This window comes from Lathamus discolor, chromosome Z (genome assembly GCF_037157495.1).
Source record: "Lathamus discolor isolate bLatDis1 chromosome Z, bLatDis1.hap1, whole genome shotgun sequence".
Classification (NCBI taxonomy): Eukaryota; Metazoa; Chordata; class Aves; order Psittaciformes; family Psittacidae; genus Lathamus; species Lathamus discolor.
Window position 1 is genome coordinate 60,018,936 of NC_088909.1, and position 26,035 is coordinate 60,044,970.

At 44.1% G+C, this 26,035-nt stretch overlaps 1 protein-coding gene across 2 annotated transcripts in view; it reads right to left on the reverse strand.

Moving 5' to 3' along the window:
- Positions 1-26,035, reverse strand: part of ABCA1 (ATP binding cassette subfamily A member 1) — a 95,909-nt gene that overhangs the window by 63,762 nt on the left and 6,112 nt on the right. For both annotated transcript variants that reach the window (XM_065663419.1, XM_065663418.1), the window contains exons 3-6: positions 14,134-14,284; positions 9,040-9,133; positions 5,092-5,233; positions 4,080-4,201 (exon numbers count right to left, since the gene is read on the reverse strand). In XM_065663419.1, coding sequence (XP_065519491.1) covers positions 4,080-4,201; positions 5,092-5,233; positions 9,040-9,133; positions 14,134-14,199 — 424 coding nt within the window. In that variant the 5' untranslated portion in view covers positions 14,200-14,284. The remainder of the gene's footprint in view (positions 1-4,079; positions 4,202-5,091; positions 5,234-9,039; positions 9,134-14,133; positions 14,285-26,035) is intronic.

Here is a 26,035-nt window from a genome sequence, read left to right on the forward strand (position 1 = left end):
CAATACTAATCCAGCAAACAACTGGGAAAAGCAGGACATGTGGAACAATAGCCTGAGAACTGATGCAATTTTAGGTGATGTTTGTTTCCCTCTGCCTATTTCATTGCTCCACTTTTGTTTAGTTGGATTGGTTTCAAGGAAAATAGAAACATGCCCTTTGGGATCACTGAAAACTAAGAGCAATGAAGTAAATACCAGCCAGGCTGGCTGATATGTGCGACTGTTAGCAACAACCAAAGAAGGTGGCTTTAATTTTACCCTGTTTATTTATTACCCCATGGCACTGCAGAACAAATACTGGGGAGCCCTGTAGGGAGAAGGAACAAAACTAGTGTGCCACAGCCAACAGCAAGCTGTATCTCCACCTTTCAAAACAGGAGGAAAGCTTATTTCTTGCAAACACTATCTCCTGCCAAAATGGCATTGAAGCCAGTTGCACATCCAGTGCCTGCAAGCAGTCAGTCAAACCTACTGCAGGTGGCAATCCCAGCAGCCATCTCATGCTCTCGGAAGTGCCATCACCAAGGTCTTTGACTCTGTGTTCTAGTTTGCACTCTGAGTTATCATGACTGTTGAAGACCTTGGTGACATCTCTGGACAGAGATGTAACAAGTGTTGGGAAGGAGAGGGCACCTGGCATCTGCCTGCAAAATTGATTATGTTAAGGTATGTGTGTGCCTGCACGTAGATTTCACTGCTCAAGGCTTGCTGAACATGGCCACAGGACAGCAGCACCCATACAGCGTGATAACTGCCTGTGCTGAACTCCCTCGCACCACCCGTTAGTACTTCACCCTGGCCAGAAAACGTGCTACATGAAGCAAGACTGGGCTGTTCCCCACTGGTAACACATTCCTGTCTCTCCGCCAGAGAGCTCTTGTGGAGCTCAGAGCAACAGAGAACAGGAGATGCTCCTCAAGCTCCTGGACAAACAATCCTGTTATGAGCAGCTACCTCCCATCTCATCAAAAGGTGACTGAGACATAAAGCCTGTCGGCATGAGTGCACAGCACTGCCTTGACAAAACCTTAGTGCCCCAACTTGTCTTTAACCAAGACACTGACTCGCAAACACCACTATGTAAGCACCATGCCCATCTGCCACAAGTCTCCCTTTCACAGGATTTGGCATATGCCTAATTTCAAATCAAGCAATATTAACTGTCACACCTTGAACGCTGGTTTATGAGGGTTATTTTAAAGAAGCTTGTAATGAAAGGACTTAGGCAGATTCAAACTTCTGAAACTAAATACAGGCATGCATGCTTTGAATGACTAGCATTAGAACAAAATCTATACCACAGCTCTAATCTGTGTGCTAGTGGAAGATCACATCCTGAAGCCTGTTTCAAAGCCAGGAGGCAGCCAGGGGAAGCATACACGGGAGCAGGACATCACACCAGAATGTGGGCATGAGGGAGCTCCGCAAGTAGGGAGCATAAAACATATGGGGAAACATGAACTGCAAAGCTGCATCTGTCTGGACCACATGGCTTCAGGTCCAGGCCAAAGCTGGGACGGAGGTGATATTACAAATGTTTCCAATTATTAGCTCATAAGGTAATCAGCGTTCCTGCTAATTGGCAAAATATATGTATAAAGGCAGTGCTTTCAGATTTGGAGGTGTGCTTATATCTGACATCTACTCCTACTGTCGTATTTCCAGCCACTGGAGAAACCACTGGAGAAAATGCCCCTGTAACTAAAACATCCAAGCCTCTCTCAGACCTCACTGTATACAATAGTTGAAGGCTTGACCTGTAGTTCCTTTCTATGCATAGGAATTAAGCACTGCTAAACACAAATACACAAGTACTTGTAAGAACAGAAGATGCTGCTTTATGCATGATGTCAGAGGATGAATCAGCAGCCAAGCAGTGGGCAGCAAGGACCCCCAAGATGGAGGTTTTGTGTAAATGAGCATATCATGAAAAGGACAAACAGGCTTTGTTCCCTTTAAGCCTTACCAACAATGGGCATTCTGTCATTCTAATGGAGAGACTTAATTTTTTTATTACACATTTGAAATGTTTTATTATAGAAATACAATCTTTGATGACAGAGTCTGAGGCATATTTCTGCAGCCAGTCTGGTAGTCTTTACAGTATAGAGAAACGTGAGCCTTCTGACTTTCAACTTGTACAATGCTCTATGCAAGATGCTTCTTGGAATCACCCCTCCCCCTCAAACCTTCCCAGCAATGAGAGTTTCAGCTTATGGCTTTGATAAGTTTTCTTGTAAATGCCCATGCCTGACGTTCACTGCGTGTTTCAATACAGAACACCAGTGTCTTCTCTCTTTGGAAGAGTCCACTTGCAGATACTACTGCAGGCATGAAGCGTAAAATCCAGTAACAACAATATATGTCATTCTGACAAGTCAAGATCTCCATGAAAAACCAGCATTAAACCTCTCCTTGGGAAATAATAATCTTAGCTCACTTTGGCTGTGTTCATTATGTGTCCATTTCTGTGCAAACGGTTTGTTCTGCATGTTCTCCCCTTTAAATTGCTGCATATTTATGTAAAAGCATGACAATGCCACTTGAACCCAGCACTATGGGTTTTGAACCCAGCAAGGAAGGGAGTAACTTATGTGTGTGAAAGCATAAGCTTATACTGCTCAAAAAGTCAGTAGACCACAGTATTACCTGCAGATATGACCACATCAGGATTCTGCACAGCTCTGAAGAGGGGAGAGAAAGGTTACATATCCAAGCCAAATCCCTTGCACAATTTGTGTCTGTGCATACAGCCAGCACACATCTGCCAACCTGACACTAGCAATACAGATTATTTCAAAATTACCCCCAATGTACTGAGCAGCACAAGAAAGGATGTAAAAAACCTACTATCTCTGCTTTAAAAGCATGCTCAGGCCACATCAGACATTAAACTATTCACATCACACCAGGTCAGATACTTCTCTTCCTGAAGCCTGCCTAAGCCAGGACAAATGAAGAGAGCTCAGAAGAACTCTCACAACTGCAAAGCCAGGGCCAGCTTTCACGAAATGCTGAAGTACCACTACATTCAAAGAGCTCCACATGCCTGAAGAGAGATTGTAGGTGAAGACACTTGATGGCTGCGTTCCCATCTCTATTTCCCTGGTGTTCTAAACCATTACTTTCCATCCTTTCCAGTGGACACATGCAGCATTAACACAGCAGCCAAGAGAAATAACCTTTCAGAGAAGAGTGCCCCAAAAAGCTCTTAAGTTGCCATGTCAGAGAGACCCAGCAATAACACGAGAACTGCTACATTTCCTGAGACCAGGCAGAGCTGCTTTATGTCCCAGCTCTGCTGCAAGCTTCCTGAGTGATCTCACCCTAGTCACTTATTCATCTGCACGAGACAGGAAGGCACTCCAGACCTTCCCGAGCAAGCTAAAAGTGGGAGGATTCTCATTTCTTATGGCAAATGGAGCTGTGTGAACCCCAAAGACAAAACATTTTCTGTTGGACCCTGCCCTTCAAAATTCTGCCAGACCATAGCAGAGATTGAAGCATCCTTCACCAAACAGTTATACAGAAACAAACAAACAAACAAACAAAAAAACAAAGAAAATGAAATAGAGACTTCATTCTCTAATAATTATCAGCTCTGAGTTTGCAAACTGCTGGCCAATATCAGCTCTTCTGCATCTGTGTTCGTCCAGCACACTTCTCTCTGGAGCTCAGGGGGCAGAGCACTACATTGCGGCTATATTGTATTGGCTGCTTCACTGACAAAATACCAAAATAACTACTGTTTTCCAAAAAGACACACTGCTTGGACTCCTTTGAGAAAGGCAGCGTTTTAACTGACTTCAGTAGGCTGAACATGGTAATTTCACATCCAAAAAAGCTGCTATTCTTGGCATTGCAGACCATCCCTTTTCTGCTGAAGAAGCTAAAGGGCACACAAAGCTCTGATACAAGAGAAGCTTCAGGTACTTCTGCAGGACTGGAAAGGGTTTTGTAAGCTGCAGATTTTAACTGTGCATGTTCCCATTGCGGTACACTTCAGAAGTTTACACACATGCAGAATTAACCAGAGCGAAAATGCCAGATGTAGGTGGCTCTTTTTACAATGCCGTTACCTGCGCCAGAGGAATTTCCCAACTTGCGCAGTTTTCCCAGGACCTTCTGGACATCCCGTATGCTCGTATCCTGTTGGCTGTACAAAAGCAACCTCTTGGCATCTGAGAACAGGCGGGAAACACTGGTGACAGGAAAACACAAAAACAACCAGCAGCCGTCAGCTCTCTGAGCCAGCATCCATAGATACCGTTTCACATCCCAGTTCCAAACTTCAGTCCCTTCCGGTTATGCCACTGCCCTCTCCGGTACAATGAGCCCTTTCTTCAGTGGCCACCCCAAGATAGTCAAAGGAGCCCAGCAAATGATGGCTGCTAATGCAAGGTCAAATAAAGTTACATCAGGAAAACATCCACGCATTTGAAAGCATTTACTTAAGACGGGGATGGAGAGGGCCTACTGCTGCCTGTAAACTGCTTCCTCTTAGCAGCACAGTTATTTAAATGTTCTCGCTCCTTCCAAATGCTCCTACAAGTTGCAGACACATTTTACCCTGCATTAAGCCTAGCTGGCCTAGCAGTATGAGTGCAGCAAGCAAGGCAGGGTACGAGGAAGCTGGCTGTATATTGAGCTTTCTGCAACACATTAGCCGGCAATAAGTGACAGATGTCAGGGAGTATCCCCCTGACTTGCTCTTTAACAGCCTCGCTCTACACTATCCATCTCGGAGGTTCATTAACCAAGGAAAGAGGGCCTCTGAAAAAATAACTCGTGTCTTGCCTTTTTATTGGCCAAATTCTGAGCAACTGATAAGAGAATGGACTTAGTCCTCACCCAGAGGTAAAACAGAGCTTTTCATTCACAAACAGCTCCAACTACCTGGGGGACATTGCACATGTACCAGCCGCCTGCTAAGCCCCCCTGAGCTTGGTAGCAAGCTTGGTACTTCAGTGGCAACAGGAACAGCAAAACTCTTGACAGTGTAAGGTTACATAGCTAGCTGGCGACTTGCAATTATCCCTTCTCCGCATGTTCCTCTAAGAACAGAGGTGAGGAAGAAGCAGGCAGACTCACATGGAGGCATTGAAGTTCCCAACGATACCAGGGGACTCCCCTGGAGTTGGGTAGCGGAAACAAGGGTTGTTGGCGTTGCAGATGATCCCCTGTATCCACGGCAAGGTCCCTGCTGAAGGCATAGCTTTATTTGGGAAGTGACCTAGAACAGAAACACAAGAGTCAGCAGACAGAAACACAGGACACAAGCCACTGCTACACAGCATTGCATTTGCAAGGCAGTGCTAATCCTGTGCTGGTTACTGCCCCAAATAGCTTGTAAGAGAGCAGAACAGCCAACTTTAAGGGCTGAGCTCATGTTAAGTTCCCTACAATGTTCTAGGCTCCTTCACTGAAAACCTACACCTTGTTAAGCCTATAGGAGCAGCTCTCTGCTAGTATCATCTTTGCATCAGTGCTTTCGGCCACACTGACTGGGATATAGTACTTTTTGCTGAAGGATGCCCAACAGTAGGCAACTCCAATGCCTGGCAGTGGTGAAACACACGCACACGTCCGTTCCAACCTGCTGTGCTCCTCCAGATTGAATGCTTAAATTACACAAGGATTTGGCCTGAGGCCATTTGGACAACCCCCAGTCAGAGTCTGGGCTCTGAATACACCTAATATTTCTATTCAGTCCTTTTGGTTTTCAAAATCAGCCCACCTCAATTGCACATACTGTAAACAACAAGCAAAGGCCCAGTGAATGTGGGGTGGGTACCTACATTTGTTTCCCTAACCATGTCATTGCTGTCCCATATTAGCTTGATTTCCAGTCAGTATTAAAACTTCAGAGTTCCTAAAACATTCAGGCATCTGCCTGCCATATTTCAAACCTTTATGCTGAAGTCTGATTCTTGCTGCTAAAGACCTACTTAAGTCATAGCCCAGATTTTATGTCCTGTTTACGTTCTGCATTCCGGTCAAGAATTAAAGCAGTAACAAACTACTTGTGGCCAGTAAGCCACTTAGGCATTTCTGAATCCCTTAACCTCCAGCAATGGGGGAAGAAAGGCTTCCCTTGCACCTTATACAAGCAGTGAGGCTGCTTTCTGCAAATGAACTCACTTCTTCAACCCCACACAAGGGAGGGGAGCACAGAGGAAAGTTATGCCCCTTCCTCACTATCGCTCATAGCTACCCAAGGCAGTTGCTCAAGGCTTTGACCAAGTGATGCACATTCCCTCCTCTGGTGCCCACCTTGCCCCCACAGCATGCCTACAGTCAAACGGCAGGGGCAGCTCCCTACCTCCACAGCCACAATGGACATACCAAAGCCACAGGAGGAAGAGAGGTCAAAGCTGCCAAATTACAGCAAGGCTGATTAATGTGGAAGGCTGAAGGAAAGCAGGGAGGGTATCAACCCTCCTCCAATGGAGAAAGCCAGAAACTCTGTCCAGGAGAAAGGTGAAGGAATCAAAGGTTCATTGTTTCCAGTACCCAGGGGACTGTTTGTCCCTAAGTTCTCTGTTTAAAACAGGAAAACTATTTACCTGAGCTCTCTGGCTTTTGTTTCATTTTGCTCTCTTATTCTTATTGGCTGAGGGGTTTGGGGGTAGGGAGAAGAGGGAAAATACTACGACTTTCAGATTCTTTTTGTAACATATCCAAGAAAATCACCTTCTCTTTACTTCATGTCTTTTATTTTACATGGTGAAGAACTCAAACTACTAAAAGCAGTATGAAAGAAGAGCACAAATGAAGAAGAATTCAGGGTAGCTTTTTACATACAGTGATGCATGTAACAGCATTTTCTTGAGGAGTAAAGCAGGAATCTGCCAGTTTTAACTCGGATGAGTTACACAGAAAACAGTGTAACAGCACACGATTTTCAATTATCTTGCTGCAAACATCTGGCTTTTCAGAGGAGACCAAAGTCACTTTTTGCCAGATTTATTTCCCCCAAATGAAGTGCATTTTGAATGCTTTAAAGGGTCACAGGAACAGAAAAGTCAAGCTGCACAAAACACAAGTCAGCAATCTTGCGCAATTGCAATTGAAGATTGCAAGACTGCAAGATGTGGACTGCACTAGACCAAGCTGATAGAAATAAAAAGTCCTGACTGGAAACTTAGCCCATAGAAACAACACAATCCTTGGGCTCCTCAAGCAAGAGGAGAGAAATCTTTCCTATTTGTTGAAAAAGACAATACCATTAAAATACTGAGGCTGTCTGGAGAATATAAAATAATTGCATGCAGCTCTGTTACTGCTATCATCAGGCGTTTACCTGCAGCTGATTTCATAACAGCATGCAGCACTGCCACGACAGATAACGTTCCTGTCTCCCTTAAGGCATCCACAGGGTTGCCACACAGTTCAGCATGAACTCAAGGTTTCTCGCTGACTACCTCTGCTCACAGTTCAGCAAAAAAATGTTCCACTATACAACACATCTGTATCTGTCAGCATATAAACGAGTGTTCAGTGAAATCAATCCAGACTGAAATGAAATTTAGTTACCTTTTCTCAGAAGCTTTTTGAAAAATTGAGGAGTTATCCATTAAAAAAAGTGACTTAAAAAGTTACCAGATGCCCTACGCTCTACAGTTGCTAATGTTGTAATCGGGAAAAGGCAGACAAAACCACTTCAGTCAATATAAATGGGAAGGAAAAAGGGCTGCAGGTGACTCAAAACTCTGCACCAGGGTGCCAGAGCAAATGATTACTAGGAGACTAATAATCCCAGTCTATACAGCTCTACTAAAAGGCAGCTCTTGCTAGGTTTGACTTTATATACAGCACTGCAACGTCTAAAACAAGTAACCGTTGGGGTTACTAGTTATTTATACCAGCTGAGTAAGCTGCTTATTACTTCTCTTGCTTCAATTCAGCTCCATATTACAGGTGTCTCTCCTAATACCACTTTAACATTCAGTTAGAAAAGGCAACTTAAATGTTATGCAGTAAAGCATGAGATTTAATTTAGGGAAGCTTCAATTAAACTGCCAACCACTGTAGAAAGTGAGTTAAGCAGTACATGGACCAGCAGTGTCCAGAGTGTAATGGGAAACTGTACACATGAACACTTCAGCTTTGAAAGGATCCTTGACAGCCTAGCAAGCAGCATAAAATGCCCCAGCCATCACAAAGAAGCACAGGGTAAGCTCAGCAAGAGCCAGTTCTTTACCTATTTTAAGGATGAAACACTTCAGGATGTCCTCCAAAGTCAGGTTATGCTGACCCTTAAGCCTTCCTTTCAGTAATCAGGCAAAGGAAAGATAAAGAGCGAGCTCTTCCACAGTCAGCTAATTGCAGTATGAGGCTGTCATCAACCACAGTAACATGTTGCAAACAAACAAGTCACACATCCTGAATCAAGTGGCCACCATCACAGAGGCCTAAAAATCATTATTCACAGAGCAAGAATAAAAACTTTCTTTGAAAGAAAAGCAGAAATGTGCCCATTTTAAAAGGTAAAGGAAAAAAGTGGAATAGCTTTTCCCCACAAATGTATGACTGCTGAATCTCCTGAATGCAGAACTGACACTATAATGGCTAGAAAGAATGGAATTGCTCTTGTGCTCTTTAATGTGTTACATTAACGCACATTACTGCCTGAAAATGAGATTGCTTTCTTACAGATCTGAACACTTCTTTCTTTTTTACACTAAGTAAAAGTCACATACAGGCCAACAATGAGACATAAGACTGGGTTCTATGCTAGTTTTACAGACTTGCCAGAGTTCTACAGCAAATTCTCAGCTAATATATTATACATGCGAAAGAAAAGAGAAACATCACAAAAACCATCCAGAATGTGTATAATTTCAAGCAAGATTAACATGTCAGAACACACCGCAGTCCCCAGGGTGGAAGGAAAGGAACCATTAAGTCTTCTCTAGAGATTTCTGAATAAAGTGTACAATCACTGCCCCTGCTCTTTGTGTCTTGCCAGCTGCATTATTACCTTTTAACTACGAAACAACCACCATTCTGGGTACAGCTGCTGTGTTTGGTACTTACATTCATGCTGCTCATACGGCGGATATGAAAGTCTTACAGAGATCAAGATGAAGAAGATAAACAGAGGCCAGGCAACTTCAATCAGCAGCTGGAACTGGAAATAACAAAGAAAATATTAAGACATCATATTCAAAATACAGGACAGAAGACAGCTACCAGGACAATCTGCTAGCAAGTCAGGATAGTAGTGCAAGTACTGCCTTGCTTCACATTGACTATGCATTCCAGGACCAAGAAGTTTGTTCCTCCAGCTTCAGAGGATAACCTGCAAAGAATTACAGACTTTTCGTATTGATATGTGCCAGTTATTGGACTAAACTGGGTGTGCTTAAGGGCTGTTTCTGGCTTTTTGTAGTTCTTTGTGTTCCCTGACTGAAAGAAACTTTCTAGTGAATCTTCCAAAACTGAGTTGGATTTTGGCCTCATATTTTAGAAGAAGTAGGAAGAAATTTCATCCCATTCTCACAGTAAACCATTGAGCTTCTACACCCTAATATATCAGGCACAGGAATGGTGCCAGTGCACAGCTATGCCAAATCTTTCCATTTCAGTGCTGCACAAGTATATTGGTATCAGGAAAGCAGAGCTGCTAAAATTAAGCTTATACTTCATTTCTGTTTTGTTTTAGTACACATTTGTTCCCAGTGATAGGCACTGACTGGTTCAGGGTACCTACAGGCAGGCAGCAAGTGTCAGGTAAAGGTGAAGAACTCAGTTGTTTAGAGGGACAACACAAGAATATAAGAAAGGTCTGCTACTAAATGGAGAGCGTTTTTTCAGACAGGAAATTGAAGCACAAAAAAAAATCACTAAGATGTGCTGCATCCCAGAGAAGCATGTGGACAAAGCATGAGACACAAGCTGAGGCTTCCCAGGCTTGAGCTTCACCAGCCGTACCCATCCCTTCCCACTCCAGAAAAGCTGCCTAAACATACATTTTAGGCAAGCCATGAGACAAGGGAAATGGAAAGCTTTTAATGCTGCCACTTCTTTTGTTTTTCCTCCTTTGGGAGAAGGAAACCAGAGTGTTTTCTCAGTCAGGTAAAGAGAAGTCTTTTCACCTTCTTTCCTGGAAAACCCCATCTTTTCTAACATAATGTCTCCATCATTCTTATTACAAGCCAGATAAGGTAAGACCTGCACGCCAGTGGGACACAGAATCCCTGCAAACATGTTTTCCCATGTTACACCATTAACAGCTAAAATTAAGCTCTTGACACTCAGCACAAGACACTTCAGGAAAACTTTGAGATAAGACTTCTGGGTCACTGTCATACCCCCAAAAAAATCTCACACTGTAATAACAGTGTATTAAATCAAATTAAAGCAAATGCCACTCGATCCATCTAAGATGGTTCTTCACAGACACCCTTAATGGCTGACATTCAACCAATAGCTACCCTATCTGGAAGACATAAGAATTGAGCATCAGAGTCTCCCAGGCACACCTGGTAACAGTGTCAGGCTCTGTCGGATGAGCCTGGGATACTGTTTTCATGCACATACTGTATGACAACTGGATAAGACCCACTAAAAATGATGCCAGGCAGATCCCTCATTATCTTTGGTTTCTGTTTGTACAATAAACAATGTAGTGGCAGCACACACATAGCCATTAACAGTCACAGCCTGCTTCCTTCTGCACTAAACAGTAGTCTGGCTCCCAGAGGTCAGATGCTTAGAGCTGGGGCACTGGCAACTTGTCTGTTCCTTCCCTTTTCAGGATCCCCTTGCAGCTGCTGCCAGGATGGCATAGCAGAGCTTTTCCTCCTCCTGACACAAAGGTGGCTGTGAAACCAGGACAAGTCATTTTCTTCTCCAGCTTCAATGCCCATGCTCTGGCACACGTCAGAGCCCTCTGCCACTCGGGCTGTAGGGTAGGATAGGAATATGCAATTCCTAGTACACTGTTTAGGGAAGAGTGGCATCAGCTCGGTCTGTGGAGATTTCTCATGGTGATCAAGATAGATAACCTCTCACAGTCCTGCTGCTGCCATATAATCAGTGAGGAGATGCTGCCCTTGAGATCAAGCCCTGACTTGCTCAGAGAAGTATCAGCCCCAGTGACACCACACTGGGGTGGGCAGTAGTGTCCAAACAGCCCTATTGTTGAAGCAGTAGCCTGGCCAACTGCACACATAGCTCCTCAAAAGAGAAGCTCCTCAAAATCATGCCTGATTATGGTTAATTACACAATCATGAAGGTAACTACATGCACAGTGCCATATGCCTCTGCACATGTATGTCTAACTTCAGACTGACAGGCTCAGGGGAAGACAGAGCAAGAAGGGATGCAGCTTGGACTGACTGAGATGTGCCTTTAAAGCTGAAGACTTGAAGCTTCATGGCACCCATAGAAATGCCCTTAGTGAGAGACAGCTGGCAACTACTGTACCAGAGTCTTGCATGGGGTCAAGCTCAGTGTCTCAGCAGCATTTCAGTAGTTTAGACTCCCTGGCTAGCCTCTTGTGCTGTTCTACAAAAACTGAATTCTCTTGCTTTGCTCCTAAAGGTCAGTATGTTCCTTCCTTAACACTTCCTGACCTTCCTGTGACAGCAGTTTTCATCCACTGTGGCCTTTACAGAGGAAGAAAGACAAGAGATACTGAAGGGGACATGTCCCACTCAGGTTCATACTAAGTAGATACTGGAAAATCAAGTCTCCTTTCATGCTGAAACTGCTAGACCAGCCTGGGAAAAACAGTGAAACAATCTTCAGATCTCCAACCCCTCTGCCACTCCTGCTCCATCTGAAGTTGGAAGAACATCCTATTTGCACTGGGCAGGTGAATCCAGAGGCAGCATTCAGCCAAGCACAAACTGCTCCTCATTTTACTGAGGCTAGTCCCTGAAGCGTGCCAAATTTATACCAGTTGGCTGATGACACAGGATGCCATTAAATATTGAGATCTACACTGTGTCAACAGGAAATCTGTTGAGCAAGAACTAACCAAACTATCACCCCCTCTCACTGTCAACCACACTCATCACCTTTGTGGCCCAGTTTCAGTGCAGGGGACTATCAGCAGCTGACCAGTTTCTCCATGCAAGTTCGAGGCATCTCCTCATTCGCAAGGCAGCAGGGAGAATACGTGTTTTTACGCAGTGAACCCCAAACATGATTTTGTTTCTCCCCCTGCCTCTGTGAACTCCTTCCCCCACACTCCAGTGCTGTTGGAAGTTATCCAGTACAAAGTAACACTTTGAATTGCACACGTCAGGGTGAGCTTTGAACCCCAGCTTTCGCAACGCAGCCCAAACTCAGAGCAGCCAAGGCAGAGGGTTTGGTGGGAAGCAGAGGCTAGCCCACACTTCTTGTGGGAAGAAAGGTAAGGATCAAACTACTCCTGGGCTACCTCTTCAGTAAGTACAAATGGACAGAGCCACCACCAGCACACCCAGCTCAAGGACAACGGTCTCCTAAAAGTAAAAGCAACAGCTAAAACTGTTCAGCCATGATAACAGTGTGGTGATGTTCTGCGGCTCTTCTGCCATTTCTGCTAAATGGCCTTCCCCCCCCCGATATCTCCAGGTAAAGCCCAAATGGAAACCGTTAATGAGAAAAACCCTACAAATACAGGAACCCCACAAAAACAAGCAATGCCTTAGGCCTTCGTTGCAAATTGACTGATAATACCAGTGTGAAACAGGGACTATGAGCACTTTCTAGTCTCAACCCTTTAGGCTACTTGATGGGAAACGGATGCAGAAGCTGCCAGGTCATACCAAGAAATAGCTGAGCAGATCCAAGATCATGACAAACCTACAAGCAGGAAGGCCTTTTTCACTGACACACGCTCAGCCTATTGCTAATATCTATCACATAGATACTACTGCCATCACTGGCAGCTCTGTAACCACAGAGGCATACAGGAAAAATGAAAGACACCATCAGCTTCCTCTGTCTGGTTTTATTTAAGAACAGACTAATTCAAGCTCAGTTCACTGGACACAAACCTCAGTCAGACACCTGAGCAAAGACTTCAGGGACTGTCTCCGTCTCTAGTGGTGAATATGATAGCCTCCCCTCCCTTGTGACTCCAAGCTTCTAAAACAACCCTGCCCCAACCAGCTGGCAAGCACCCTGACATTTGCAGGGTTGAGAAGCTTATCAGAGAGACCACTTTCCACTCACCACCTCAGTAACTCATGTTCCCTTCACATTCCCTACTCATACCACCTCAAGGTCAGATCTAACAGGACATATCCTCTGCAGAGGCCCATTGTACAGGACATGCCCTTGTCCAACACAGTTATATCCCCTAAATCCCTGAAGGGCAATTAGCACATTTTTTCCTGGCTTTTAGCTGCCTGCAGGAGTTACAGCATTCTGTGAGGTCTCATTAATGCAAAGGCGGAAGAATTTTAAGAACACCATCCTGGATTCAGGCTCCTGTGCCTTTGTCCACACAGAAAAACTCTGACTGCATATTGTCTAACAGGTGCATTCCCACACTGCTAACAGATGGCGAGGCTAGAACTTAAACTAATCAGAATGCACCTTGGTAGAGAAACATCAATTGTTTGAATTTGTCTTCGCGCCAATGTAACATGTCTCATGCCAGTTCCTTAAAGTATACCCCCTGTGGTAAAATTACACAACGGGCTTGGGTTTCTCTCCCTGATTGAAAATGCCTGCTATTGCCTCCACCACTTCTGTCATTAGGAAATGGCACAATTATGCTGTTGTTGCAGCTTACAGCAGTCAAAAGCTTTTAGACTGGAGCACATATCACAGCAGTCTGGCAATGCCTCACCTTCAGAGCAGAGCAGGGCATAGCACAGGTTTTCATTTAACATCTTCCTTGCTGCACATGGCAGTGATACACCCTCTCTGCCATGGTCTGACATGAACATTTCATTATTCCGACACTCTCCCATGCTGGGATTCAGGACAGAAGTCTTGAGCACCTTCAACCCCCTGGTTTCTGTCCACCCGCCACTCTTCAATTTGATTTGGGTCTTTTCAAAGGCAGATCAGCTGTTCTGCTAGGGACCACTAGAGATAAAATATTAAGATACAGGATGCTTCCCTGTAGATACAAGGCTACAACTTAGACCCTAAAAAAAAAAAATGCTTTGGCTAATACTTACAGTCTGTCGTCTTCTGTAGGTGAAGTTCTTCCATAGCAGCAATCCCAGCTGCGTCCAGAAAGCCATCTTCCGTCAGCAAAGCCTAGGAGCTCGCTCCCGTTGTGCAGCAGCAGTGGCAGTACACAGCAGAGGTGATGTGGCTGGGCATTAACTAGGGGGAAAAAAAAAAAGAAAAGAAAAAAAAAAAAAGAGTTTAAAGGAAAAAGCCGTATCAGTCAGACCAGAAAAGGCACCAGTGCTTTCCTACCCCATGCATTCCAGCCAAGTCTCATGGGTCTCAGTAAGATCAGACTTAGACTCACTGTGTCTTAGCTCAGAGATCCAAGGCACAAAAGAATGCAATACCTGATGGACAACAATTTACTTCTTTCCTGCCCAAAAATTCCAAGAGCAAGAACAAGGAAAAATAAATCACAGGCTTTGAAAGCTGACTTGGAGACCCTTCCTGAATGAGGCTCAACCACACAATTCAACCTTTTGGGTTTTTTTTTTCAGCTTCTTTCCATATTTACTTTTACAATGGTGAAAAGCCTGATGCCAAATTAGGAAAGCCTTTGTTTTGAAGTCCAGTTAACACAGCCACTTGCAGGAGAAAGTGCTATGCACTTAACAGGCAAAGGAGAAACATCCATTTCCTTAAAGGTAAGTGACTAAGAATGGCCCTGCAGCCGTTCATCATATATGGATAAAGTGAATGGAAAATTGCTGTTGAATCAGTGTTCAGGTTTTGTAACCACCTGGCTTCCAATGCTGTTGTTAACTGGGTGCATTCAGTACGCATCTTGTGAGAGTATGAGAAAGTATAAAGGGTCAAAAAACACATTAATCATTTTTGTGGCTACTAATAATAGCATTATATAGGCTTGGATACACACAGACTTCCAGGAAGATTCAGTCAAATGGAAGCTTCCTGTGTATTAGTTAAGCATCATTAAACCTTTTTACCAGAATTAATTTGGCATAGATTAATTTACTTTTGAGTTTAAGGCCACTTCAGATTAAGAGTAATTTCATCCTGAGTAGGTGTTCACAAAGGAATTTAGTTAATCCACATCAAATTATCTGATTTATGTACTTGAATACACTCTGCTGACAGGCTCAGTGTTAACAGGACAGCTAGCAGCCGATCCAAACACACAATGAGAGAACCATTCCCCGAAACATCTGTTAAACTGGGAACACACATGCTTTTGATTCTACTGTCCCACATACCAGTACCCTAGCCCTATTCAGATTCAGAGTTACATGCCTGAATGCAAACTGCATTGAAAATGTTCCCAAAATCCGTAAGTGTGCTAGAAACATAAGACTTCCCCAGGAAACGCTCTGACCAGTCTTACACTGGAGATAGATAATAAACGGGAATACTGGATGTGAGCTTTAAGTTAATGAACACTTGAGGCATTTAAGTCTCACCCAAAAGTAAATGACATGAATACAATGACTTGCAGACTAAAAACTTGTCTCTAACAATATAAGTCTGTGCAACAAAAAAAAGTTTCCCTAACATGACTAACAAAAACAATTAAACCCATTACACCAAGTTCTACAGATAATTACTCTGTAGTATCACAACAGGACAACAGTGCTTCTTAATGCCAGTACAGGGAAGCAAAGAACAATAACAGGCGCCTACAAAACCCCACAAATGGAACCTTGTGTCAGCATGCAGGCAGCTGAGTGTACAGTCAGCACAGGCTCACGAACTTCTGCCACGTACTGCTGTAATTCACCGATTTGACTTCTACAGATGCTCCTTCACAGAAGGGTGCACAACTAACCTGACAAGAGCCTTCCTCCCCTGCCCAGTGCTTCCTGCTGGTTGGAGCACCCTGACACTAACACACTCCAGCTGCACACACACCTGGCTGTTAGTCAGTGAATGCCTACACACACTCAGACACATGACAGGTTAATAGCACATACACAGCAGGGAAAAACACTGCTGTTTGTGAACAATCTCAGAGGACTATCCCTGGCTGCTGAGGACTGTGCACACATGCTCACAGACCCAAAGCATACCTTTGCTGATCAGCCTGGGTACACCGAGGCTTTGCAGAACCTCGTCTGCATGTCATTATTACACAAAGCTGCAATTAACATGTAACCCAGAGATGAAACTGAGTAGAGAATGTTATCACTCCTCCTTTGTACCCCTTCCACTGACCCATTTCTGCTCAGGTTTCAAGTGATTTGGCAACAGTGCTTTTACTCACCCTCTGAGCAACCTGGAATGCTACTCACATAGTGCACAAATGCCCTGTGACCACTAACCTGGTGCAAAAAATCCTTCACTAGGAGAACTGCTCTTTTCAAGCATTTTCCCACGAGGCTACTGGTCTGTAAGTCACAGACCTCCATTTGCTTTGCTGTGCTCTGCATTATGCCACAAACGATAAGCCTTTTTGCCTGAGTCCAATCCTGCAGCAACTGGACAAGTTCAGCACACAGAAGTGAAGGACAGGAAGGGACTTCACAACCTTATACTATCACTGGTTTTACCTTCGGAAGGGTCTTCAGAGTACCCACTCCATGTTCCACCTCTACAATACCGACAATTCTCTGCAACAAGCTACTTTCCAATAGTAATTGTAATTTTCTAGGAATTACAGCCAAACACCAAAATCCATGAATATAAAGTGCCATAGGAAGAGTGCAGGAAGGATCCCAGGGAGAGCCAAAGGGACCAAGCCATCAGTGTAAATACACCCAACTCCCAAGCCTTAATACCCTGCACAGAGGCAGAACGAAGTTCGAATCAATCTGTGAGATGTTTAAACTAAATACGTGTTTAATCCACGCCAGTGAAAATCCAGATGTTGGTCCACAATTGCAGTCAGTGCACAGGATCCAGAACACAGAAATACTGCTTTGTAGACGATGTAGGGTTCACATTGCACTAGCAACCTGTAGTGAGATAAGGCCACATATCTGATTATTTAACACATCTGAGCTGATCAGCAGAAGCCTGTACAGCCAAAGATGCAGCTGTGGCCATCTGCTTGTACTCCAGCTCTCTGGAGTTCAGCTAAACTTCATGGGGACCAAAGCAAATGTTCTGGCCTTCAAGTAAGGCTCATTTGCCTGGATACAAGTTTCAAACAAAACAAAAATACTGATTTATAAGGGCTGTGCCTGAAGACTGGAAAACCTGGCCCAGATGTAGGCACTACCTGCTAAGTCTCTACATTAAACTAGGGGACAGGATCTAATACTTGGACTGATCACCATCAGCACCATCAGTCCAGTTCTTCTTACAGCCATGACCGTTTCAAAGACATACTCTGCCCCAGTATCTGCTACAGACCAGGTAGTACAGGCTTGTTGATGCCTACAGCTGTCTCCAATTTTGATCCACAGAGGCTGACATATTTGGTTCACTTCTGATACAAGTTAACTAGGTCCACTTGAATTACTAGCACATCAGAAATACTCTGCAAACTAAGAATCTCAGAGGAAAATGGGTTAGCACCTTTCAGATGTTCTTCCAGCTGAAAACAGACAAGAACTGTAAGCCAGATATGCAGAAACTGATAGACGCAACACTCCAAGCTCAGCTGGAGCTGATGTCCATCTGTATCTCCCCTTCAGACTTTTCACTTGTCTGATCTCAAAAGTTAAGCAGGGCCGGATTTGGGTCTTGTCTAGAGTTAGCCAACTATACAGGAGGAACAGGAGATTTTCCCCAAGGCTGGACAGTCATGAGTGTCAGGGTGTGTGGGACAGTATGAGTGAGTATCTGGTCCGCTGGGCCTCTCCAGTGCTTTGGAAGCGTCGGAGATGGAAGGCAGCTGTATGGAGTCCCCACCGACAAGCTGCAGAAACTGCTGAAGGGAACAGTGAATTATTTTGAGCCTGGTGGGCCCATGGCACCTCAGGCCATCAGGGCAGAGATGCAACATAGAGATGGACTCATGATCGAGGGTTGGACTTAGCAATGGACACTACTGACCAGGTTATTCACGAGTGTGAACACTGCACACAGCCTCTCCTGCTCTGAGAAACTGTTACAAGGGATGGAGCCTGACATCATGGATCAGATGGACTCAGCAGCTTTATAGGGGCTGGTCCATGCACTAAGATAAGAGTGCACTGAGATAAGAGTGATGGTACATTGAAAATGAGGGATCTGAGCATGACATGAATGGTATGGAATAAGGGGTGGATACTGTCCTGGGTTCAGCAGTAGCAGTTATTTTTCTCCTTCTTAGTAGATAGTGCTGTGCTGTGTTTTGATCTTTTGGCCTGGGAACAGCGCTGATAATGCCGATGTTTTCAGTTGCTGCTCAAATGTTTGGTCTGACCAAGGACTTTCTGAGCCTCGTGCTCTGCCAGGGAGGAGGGAAAGCCAGGAGGAAGCAGAGACAGGACACCTGACCCAAACTAGCCAAGAAGGTATTCCATACCACAGCACAGCATGCCCAGGAGGTAACTGGGAGTTACCTGGAAGGGCTGGGGACTTGCAGGGTTGGACGAGGTATCGGTCGGTGCTCAGCTGGGGGGAGTGGGGCGAGTTACTGGTTGGCTGGTGTTGAGGTGTTGCATTCTCTTCCCTTGTTGCTTCCTTTATCATTATTATTATCGGTGGTAGCAGCAGTGATTTGTGTTATACCTTAGTTACTAAACTGTTCTTATCTCAACCCGTGGGAGTTGCATTCATTTCAATTCTCCTCTCCGTCCCTCCAGGAGTAGAGGGAGGGAAAGATGGGGGGGAGTGAGTGGACAAGCTGTGTGGTTTATGGCTGACTTTGTTTAAGCCATGACAGCCAGTTAGCACTGCAGAGCCAAAAGACACAAAAACCAGCTAAAGCCCAAATACTGTCTAAAGAAGCAACACTGTTTTTTTGTCTAGAATAAGAAAAGCTGCGAGAATATATCACCATAGCATTAGGTTTTCTGTGATGCAAAGTATCACAGCTGTGCGGAAGAGAACAGGGTCTTACACCTGCCGACACCGGACAGACACTTTGAAAGTGCAATCTCTTGTTTTTGACAAAGCACTTGCTCTGTGAAAGCAGGAAGAATTTCCTTAACTGCAACACATTACACAGCTCAGTTGCGGAGAGGTCTTCATGTAAGACATCTGATTTTCACATCCAATCTTTTCATTGTGTGAACACCTGTACTGGAAAACTGTACTATGTTTTCCAGTACAGACAGATACCTGTATAAAGCAATTTTCAGCCTAGAGGCATGCAAATTACTTGTCTTCATCACTCAGAAATCTATTTTTATCTAGCTCTGCTTCATCATTTCTCCACCTCTTCACCACATACACTACACAACTGCGAAACTCAGGCTACATGGAGCACACCAGGGGAGACCCAAACTGCCTATTGCTTCAGGTACAACAGTCTAGTAACACAGGTGCAAACTCAGACTGACACCTTAATACAAATAAACAGATGTCATCAGATGGGGCTGTTCGATAATTCAAACAAGCGATGCACATTTGGAATAACATCCTAAATCCAGACATATGCTCTATGCAACGCATAGGTACAGCAACAACCATCTGGTTACCCAGCCAAGACAAAGTAAGGATTAAGAAGCCATTTTGTATTTTGCCAGCAAGTAAATGGTGGGCATCCAGTATACAGAGGTATAATTCAAGGGTACATATAAGGGTACATATATAAGGGGTACATGCTCTACCAACGTGCATTGAGATGTACGCACTCATTAACACGCTGTTTGTCCGATGTCTCAACTTTTCCCAGTTCCTGACAAAAAAAATACAGGAGAGGGGGATTAAGGAAAAAACATCTGAATACTTCGCCAGACCTTCTGATAGAGCTTCCCGCAGTCTTTTCCTAGGGAAGAGCTTACGCTTACAAAGAAATTGTTTAGCTTGCAGAAACAGTGGACACCAGAAGATAGATGGGAGGTACAGAGCAATCTGCTTGTACCTCCTGATCCAGCCAGGGGTTCCTGTTTTGCTCTCAGAAAAGTTCTAACACTGGACCAGGACCTTCTCCGCTTGCCCAGACCGGCGGTCAACCCACCCCTCACAATTAAAGCACAGTATCCCCACACTTGTCCCACAGTCTGCCTTTGTAGACGCTTCACTACAGGCAATGCTTTCCCCCCCTCCCCGCAGCAGAAACCCTGCACAGCCTCCAGACCTACAGGGCTGCAATTCAGAAAATTGCTCCTAAGAGAAAGCTAGGCTAAAAGGCAACCTTTGAGAGCACTGACAATGAAACACATGCTTTGACCAACCCTTTCTTTCTAGATGAGAGTTACTCATTACTTGGAAGTAAAATGGCTGTTGAAAAGTCCATTAGCTGGTATGCCAAGAGTTTCCAGGTCCAATTTGTCTTAAATACAAAGCAATGTATTTTTACAGCTGTAGATTTAAAGCGGGGGAAAAAAGGCTCAAGTGGCAGAGAATCAATTCCCCACCCCCATGCCTGGTGTCTGTACTAAGTAAACATAAAACAGCCTTCAAAAGCAGCTTTCTGCAAACAATGCAGCTGTTTGCTTTCTTTTGGGGGAGAAAAAAAAAAAAAAAAACCTTTCCCCTAGAGAAGAAATCACTATTTAGACAGGGAACAAGGCGAACTTATCAAACCTTATGAGACTGGAACATTTCAGGATTCTGGCAAGAAGACCCGTTATGTCTTCACAATTGCTTAAACCCAGTCCTGGTCAGCAGGGTTAAAAGCTCCTACTAGTTGATGAAGGTTCAGTGGCATCCATGAAATCAGTTACCAGCCCGTGTTCTCTTGGTCAGACTTTCCATATCACAATGGCTACCACCACTGGTGGCTCTAGAGACCACGCAGCCATGCTGAGTACCAGTCTAATATCTGGCGATGACACCCTTATGGGAGGGTGGGGAGGAAGGCATTCTTTGCTGGACACAGGACAGGTTTGAGCTACTAGTGCCAGTGCTGTTCCTCTCCCATGATCAGACATGGTATCGCACTTTACACTTTCTGCCTTAGACAAAATGTTGTGATCTTAAGGTCCTTTCCTACCCTAGCTATTCTATGATTCTATGATCTACTTAACTCTAACAGCTTTTGCCTACATATGTATCAAGTCAAACAAAACCCACTTTGTAAGAAAACAGACAACAAAAGAACAAACAACAGATTTCAGCAGAAATACAGTGCTCTTTGGAAATGCTGAGAAATGTCTTAACATTTCACTTCCTTTAGACAGTGTTGGGCTGCATTTTGTGAAGCAAGCGATATCATAAGCCATGTAAACTCTGTAAAGCCCAGCTCCAAGGCCAAAGTCCCCCTGTGCTCCATTTGCCATCATCTGAGAGCAGGTTCCCATGAGGGCTGTGAACCCCAAGGCAAGACAGAAGTGCCCACCTCATGAACTGACATTTTGGCTCAAACAAGACAAAACGTCAGAGACCTGCTGCCCTAAATGGGCATTTGGGTAACAGAAGTACAGATTACGCCAAGATTCCAGAATTAAATCCACATCTCCCAAACTAAAGTCGAGCGTGCTGGCCACTTCTACAGACAGCACCAGGATTCAGCTTCTTCCAGTATAGCAGCTATAACCAAGAGGCTTACACAACTACATCCACTCTTACAGTACATACAACTTATGACTCTGCAAGGCCTTAAGAAGCTCTCAAGGCACAGGTACTTGGTGGGCACCCCCACCGTAACTTCCACAAATCCCAGAAAGGAAAAAGCACTCTTCATCTATGCAGCTTCAAATGAGACTGAGGAGGAAGCAATTCTGGTGAGACTGGCCTAGATAAAAGGCAGCTGTGGACAAATGAAAGAATTTTTTTATCCTGCTGCTACTTGTTATCCTAGTCGCAGATAATACCATATCAGACACAGCCAGTGCACAAAGAATAAGAAGTAATGCCCATTCTGCGGTCAAAACAACTCACACAAAGCTTGCAAAACCCACAGAAGCCAATCTGATATTCCTGCCTCAAACTTTCAAGAAGTGAAAAATCTTATTTCCTAGAGCTCTAGGAAAGAGGGGAAACTGCCACCCAAACAATGATAATTTCACAAGAATAACAGTATTTCTCTTTTAAAGAGGTTGTTTAATCTGAAGAGCCTGAATTAAGTTACAAAAAGGTGTCATGAAAAGCATTAGCAGCGCAGAGAGTTCAAGCAACTCACCTGAGCCCACAAAGCAGAGCAAAACAAAAGCAGAGTTGAGAATATGGCCACCAGATCCCACACTTCAGTCTCCTGGCTTAAGCACCGTTAAACTCTGTAGCAATCACAAGCAATGCGGGATCAGCAGTGGAGGTGTGAGCTTTGAACCTACAGCCTGCTGCCTGGGACATAGGATCGTTATCAGTAGAGACACACAGACACTAAAAGCAGGTCTTTCATAACCTCCGCACAGAGGACATTTCTCTCTTGTTTGCCAAATGAGTATCAGACATCAGGTTTCCTATTCCATCGAATAAGTCAATCAGTGAGAAATGCTTTCTTCTTCAAAAATGAGCCAATTCACATCACAAGGGTTACATTGACTCCTTGTTGCTAACAATGGAATTTGAGTGCTTCTGTGTCAGCAGGCCATAATTTAATTAGGACCACAAACTACACTATTTGGGTGGCAATTCTTGGCAAGATCCTCTACTAGTTTACATCACTTTACACACACTATCTGGCCCTAGGTTACGTAGTAAGCAGGTTTTGGCCTTGTTTCTCCAGTGCTTACTAATTCTGAAAGCAACCAGTACATTGCTTTCAACATGGCCATCCACCTGCGCTCTAAATAACAACGATTAGTATGACAGACATACTTTAAGATCCTCCTTCATGCTAATCCAGCACCAGTTTAACTCCTTTTACCTCTTTGAGGAGCAGGTCAAATTTTGTAAAACTAATACTAAAGGATAGTGCCAAAACATCAGGAAGCAATGAAACAGTCTCATGGAATCCCTCTATCAACCTGCCACCTCTGGTCTAGACGAAACTGAGACACATAGCACCTCACTCATCCACAGAATCCTTAAGGCAGCAGGCACACAGCTACGAAACACTGAATAAATGTTTTCTAAAGTTCCCAACCTCACCAAAGACTGGAGACAGACAACCAGTGGAAAAGGATTCCACCTGTTTTAGCACAGGCCGACAACAAAATACGTATTCACAGCCTGCTTTAGCTGCTGCTATTAAAACAGCAGGTAGTAAACCATAGTAAACCATACTAGGTTCTGTCTGCTGTACTAGGTGCTACACAGGGAAGGGAGCTTGAATCTCGCTATGGCAAGAGTTGGAGCGAATACAGTGTTATGTTAGGGGCAGATGTCTGGCTTCCCAACTAATTAGGCAAAAAGGTAAGGGATTTCTAAAGGCATTTAGCTTTGGCGCTAGGACTGTGCCTATGTGTTTTTCAAAAGTCAGTGTATTATGTGTTGCACCCTTCTGAATGCTCTGCTATGAACAGCTGAGCAGACGATGATTTTGAAAGACCTGTCCCAGAAGTAATATAATAAGCCCTGAAATCCCTCTTCAGAGTATCAATTTTTCCTCTTCTGTAAGAACTGAACTCCTAAGATGTATTTGTGAGCCACAGGTGGGCCCATCCCTACCAGTCAAACTACAGGGGACAGTCTCCCAGAGAGTCAAGAACTAGCTTACAAAGTACTCAGCAATACAAACTGAAGTACGTTTTCCAAGGTCTTCAGTGCCTCCTTAGACATTTACATACAGCCACATTCTGGCACATGGCTTGGCCTTTTATAAGCTTCCTTTGTGTCACAACATGCCCAGCTGTTTTCAAAACCTGTCCCAGGTCACAGGGAAGCAATGCCTGCCTACCAGAATGACCACAACAACTGGTTCTTGTTACTTGTAGCATGCTCTAAAGGCTCACAAGTGAAAACAAGCACAGCTTCAGTAAAACGGAAGATGTCAAGCTTGCATGCACCACAGCTGGACTGACCCAAAGAAAAGCACGTGAAAGAGACTGAGGCACAGACTTAGGCAAGAGCAATTTCTTAAATGTCAAATATAACACTCAATATGAAATACAGCCACTGATTTTAACAAAAAAACAGCTTCTACTGGAAGATTGTGAAATACATGATGCATTTCAACTTTCAACATCACACTGAATGGCCCCTTTTTTACCCCTACAAAAAAAAGCCAAATCCTAGTCCATTCTTCCGCAAAAGCAAACAGACAAGGTAATTTGCTTTGTCACGGCCAATGTCCAAAAATCCATAGTCCATATTGGCAGATATTTCTTTTTTTTTAGCTCTCAAAGAATGAGCTTTTCTCTACTGGAATCTCGAAATAATAGAACATCCTGCTAAAATAATAATTGCGACATTTGAGCTCAATTCATGCCATTAAGCTTTGATCTCTGAGCAACTACAGTATCGCCAGTACCGAGTCTGCAAAGGCTGTGTTACACAGCCTCAGCCTCTTTTTCCAGCTGATGACGCATCCCACTTAAGGACATTATCTTTGCAACTAGGAAAAATAGTGAAGTATTTCACACTGGAAAAGGTACTTTTCTGCTTGGCAGCGGGCTCAAGTAGGAGAAGGAAGACAGGGCTTCCCCATGAAAGTCATCAGCCTCATCAACTTTAAGGAAAAGAAACCCATGAGCTCAGATGGTGTTAGGACAGAAACACTTTGCACCACAACCTTTTCCATAGCACATCCTGGTCATTGGATCACTTCAGACAAAGCAGCCACAGATCCGGTTTTACAAAGTGTAACGCTGAGGGGTGCTCCACGATTCTACTGCACAGTACAGGGAGCATCACTGGTATGCTTGTATCTTCTATTGAGCAAAGTTACCAAGCCTTGCAGGTTTGCCATCACCTCCATAAGGATATTTTGGAAAGGAGTGTCTCATACATCTTGGTTTTGTAACTTGCTCTTTATTTTGGGAGAAGACATGGACACAAACTGCACACAGTCCAAGGTTAAACTGCTGTTTGAGGTGTATGCCTGCCCTGTAACATCAAAAGAACCCTTACTGTTATTTTCCTTTTAATCTTTGCTATTTGGAACCATCATGCCATAAACCAGCACGTACGTTCACGAGCAGAGCAGAATACAACATGGCTTACACAGTCGAAAATATCCCAGTGGTGCCTTTGAGATTCACTGGCATAAAGAATAAGCTGAGTGTTAAGCTTGATACCTACACAACCACACTGATATCTGCAGCATAGATGTAAGTAACAGCAGATGAAATGAAAATATCCCTAAACTATGCAGAAAAACATCAGCCAAGAAAAAGCCTCTAGCACAATGAAAGGAAATGACATTGCTAGGAAAAAGCAATAAACTGGCAAAGGCAGTATTTAGCATCCACTGTCAGCCTGAGCAGAGTCTGATCCTTTAAAGCCTTCAACAAGACCTTGGCTCCCACGTGGCTACCATATAACTGTATGGATTTGGAAGTCAGTAATTCACTGAAGTGATAAACAGATGTCCAAGTACTTTTGAAAGCAGTTAAGTGTCAGCTATGGAGAGGAATGAATTTCTGATCAATCTTGGCAACCGATACAGAGTTCAATAACCACTTATCTCTACGGTTATTCATAGAAGAATATGAAAATAATTGGCACACATGATAAGGAAGCCCGGGTGCCTGCTGTGGCACAGGGCAGCTAGCATGGAGCAGTGCCAGAAAGTGTGTGCCAATCTTCCCTTTTTTGCCTGATCCACAGAGGGAGCAGTTGTTCCACACACTTTATATTCTTTAACTCCAGCTGTATAACCCATACCCCCACTGCTGCTGAAGCTGCAACCCGTAGGCTCAGCACAACAGTTGAGACTTGCAAAGCAGGCTAACGTACAGGTATTTTAACATCACGCACAGACAGATCTAAGAGAAAAATGACAGAGTTTGTTCATGTCCTAAGCTACATCTCATGATGCAGAAGGATTCAGGGCAGAGCTCCATACGTTTGCTCTAATAGTTTCCAGGA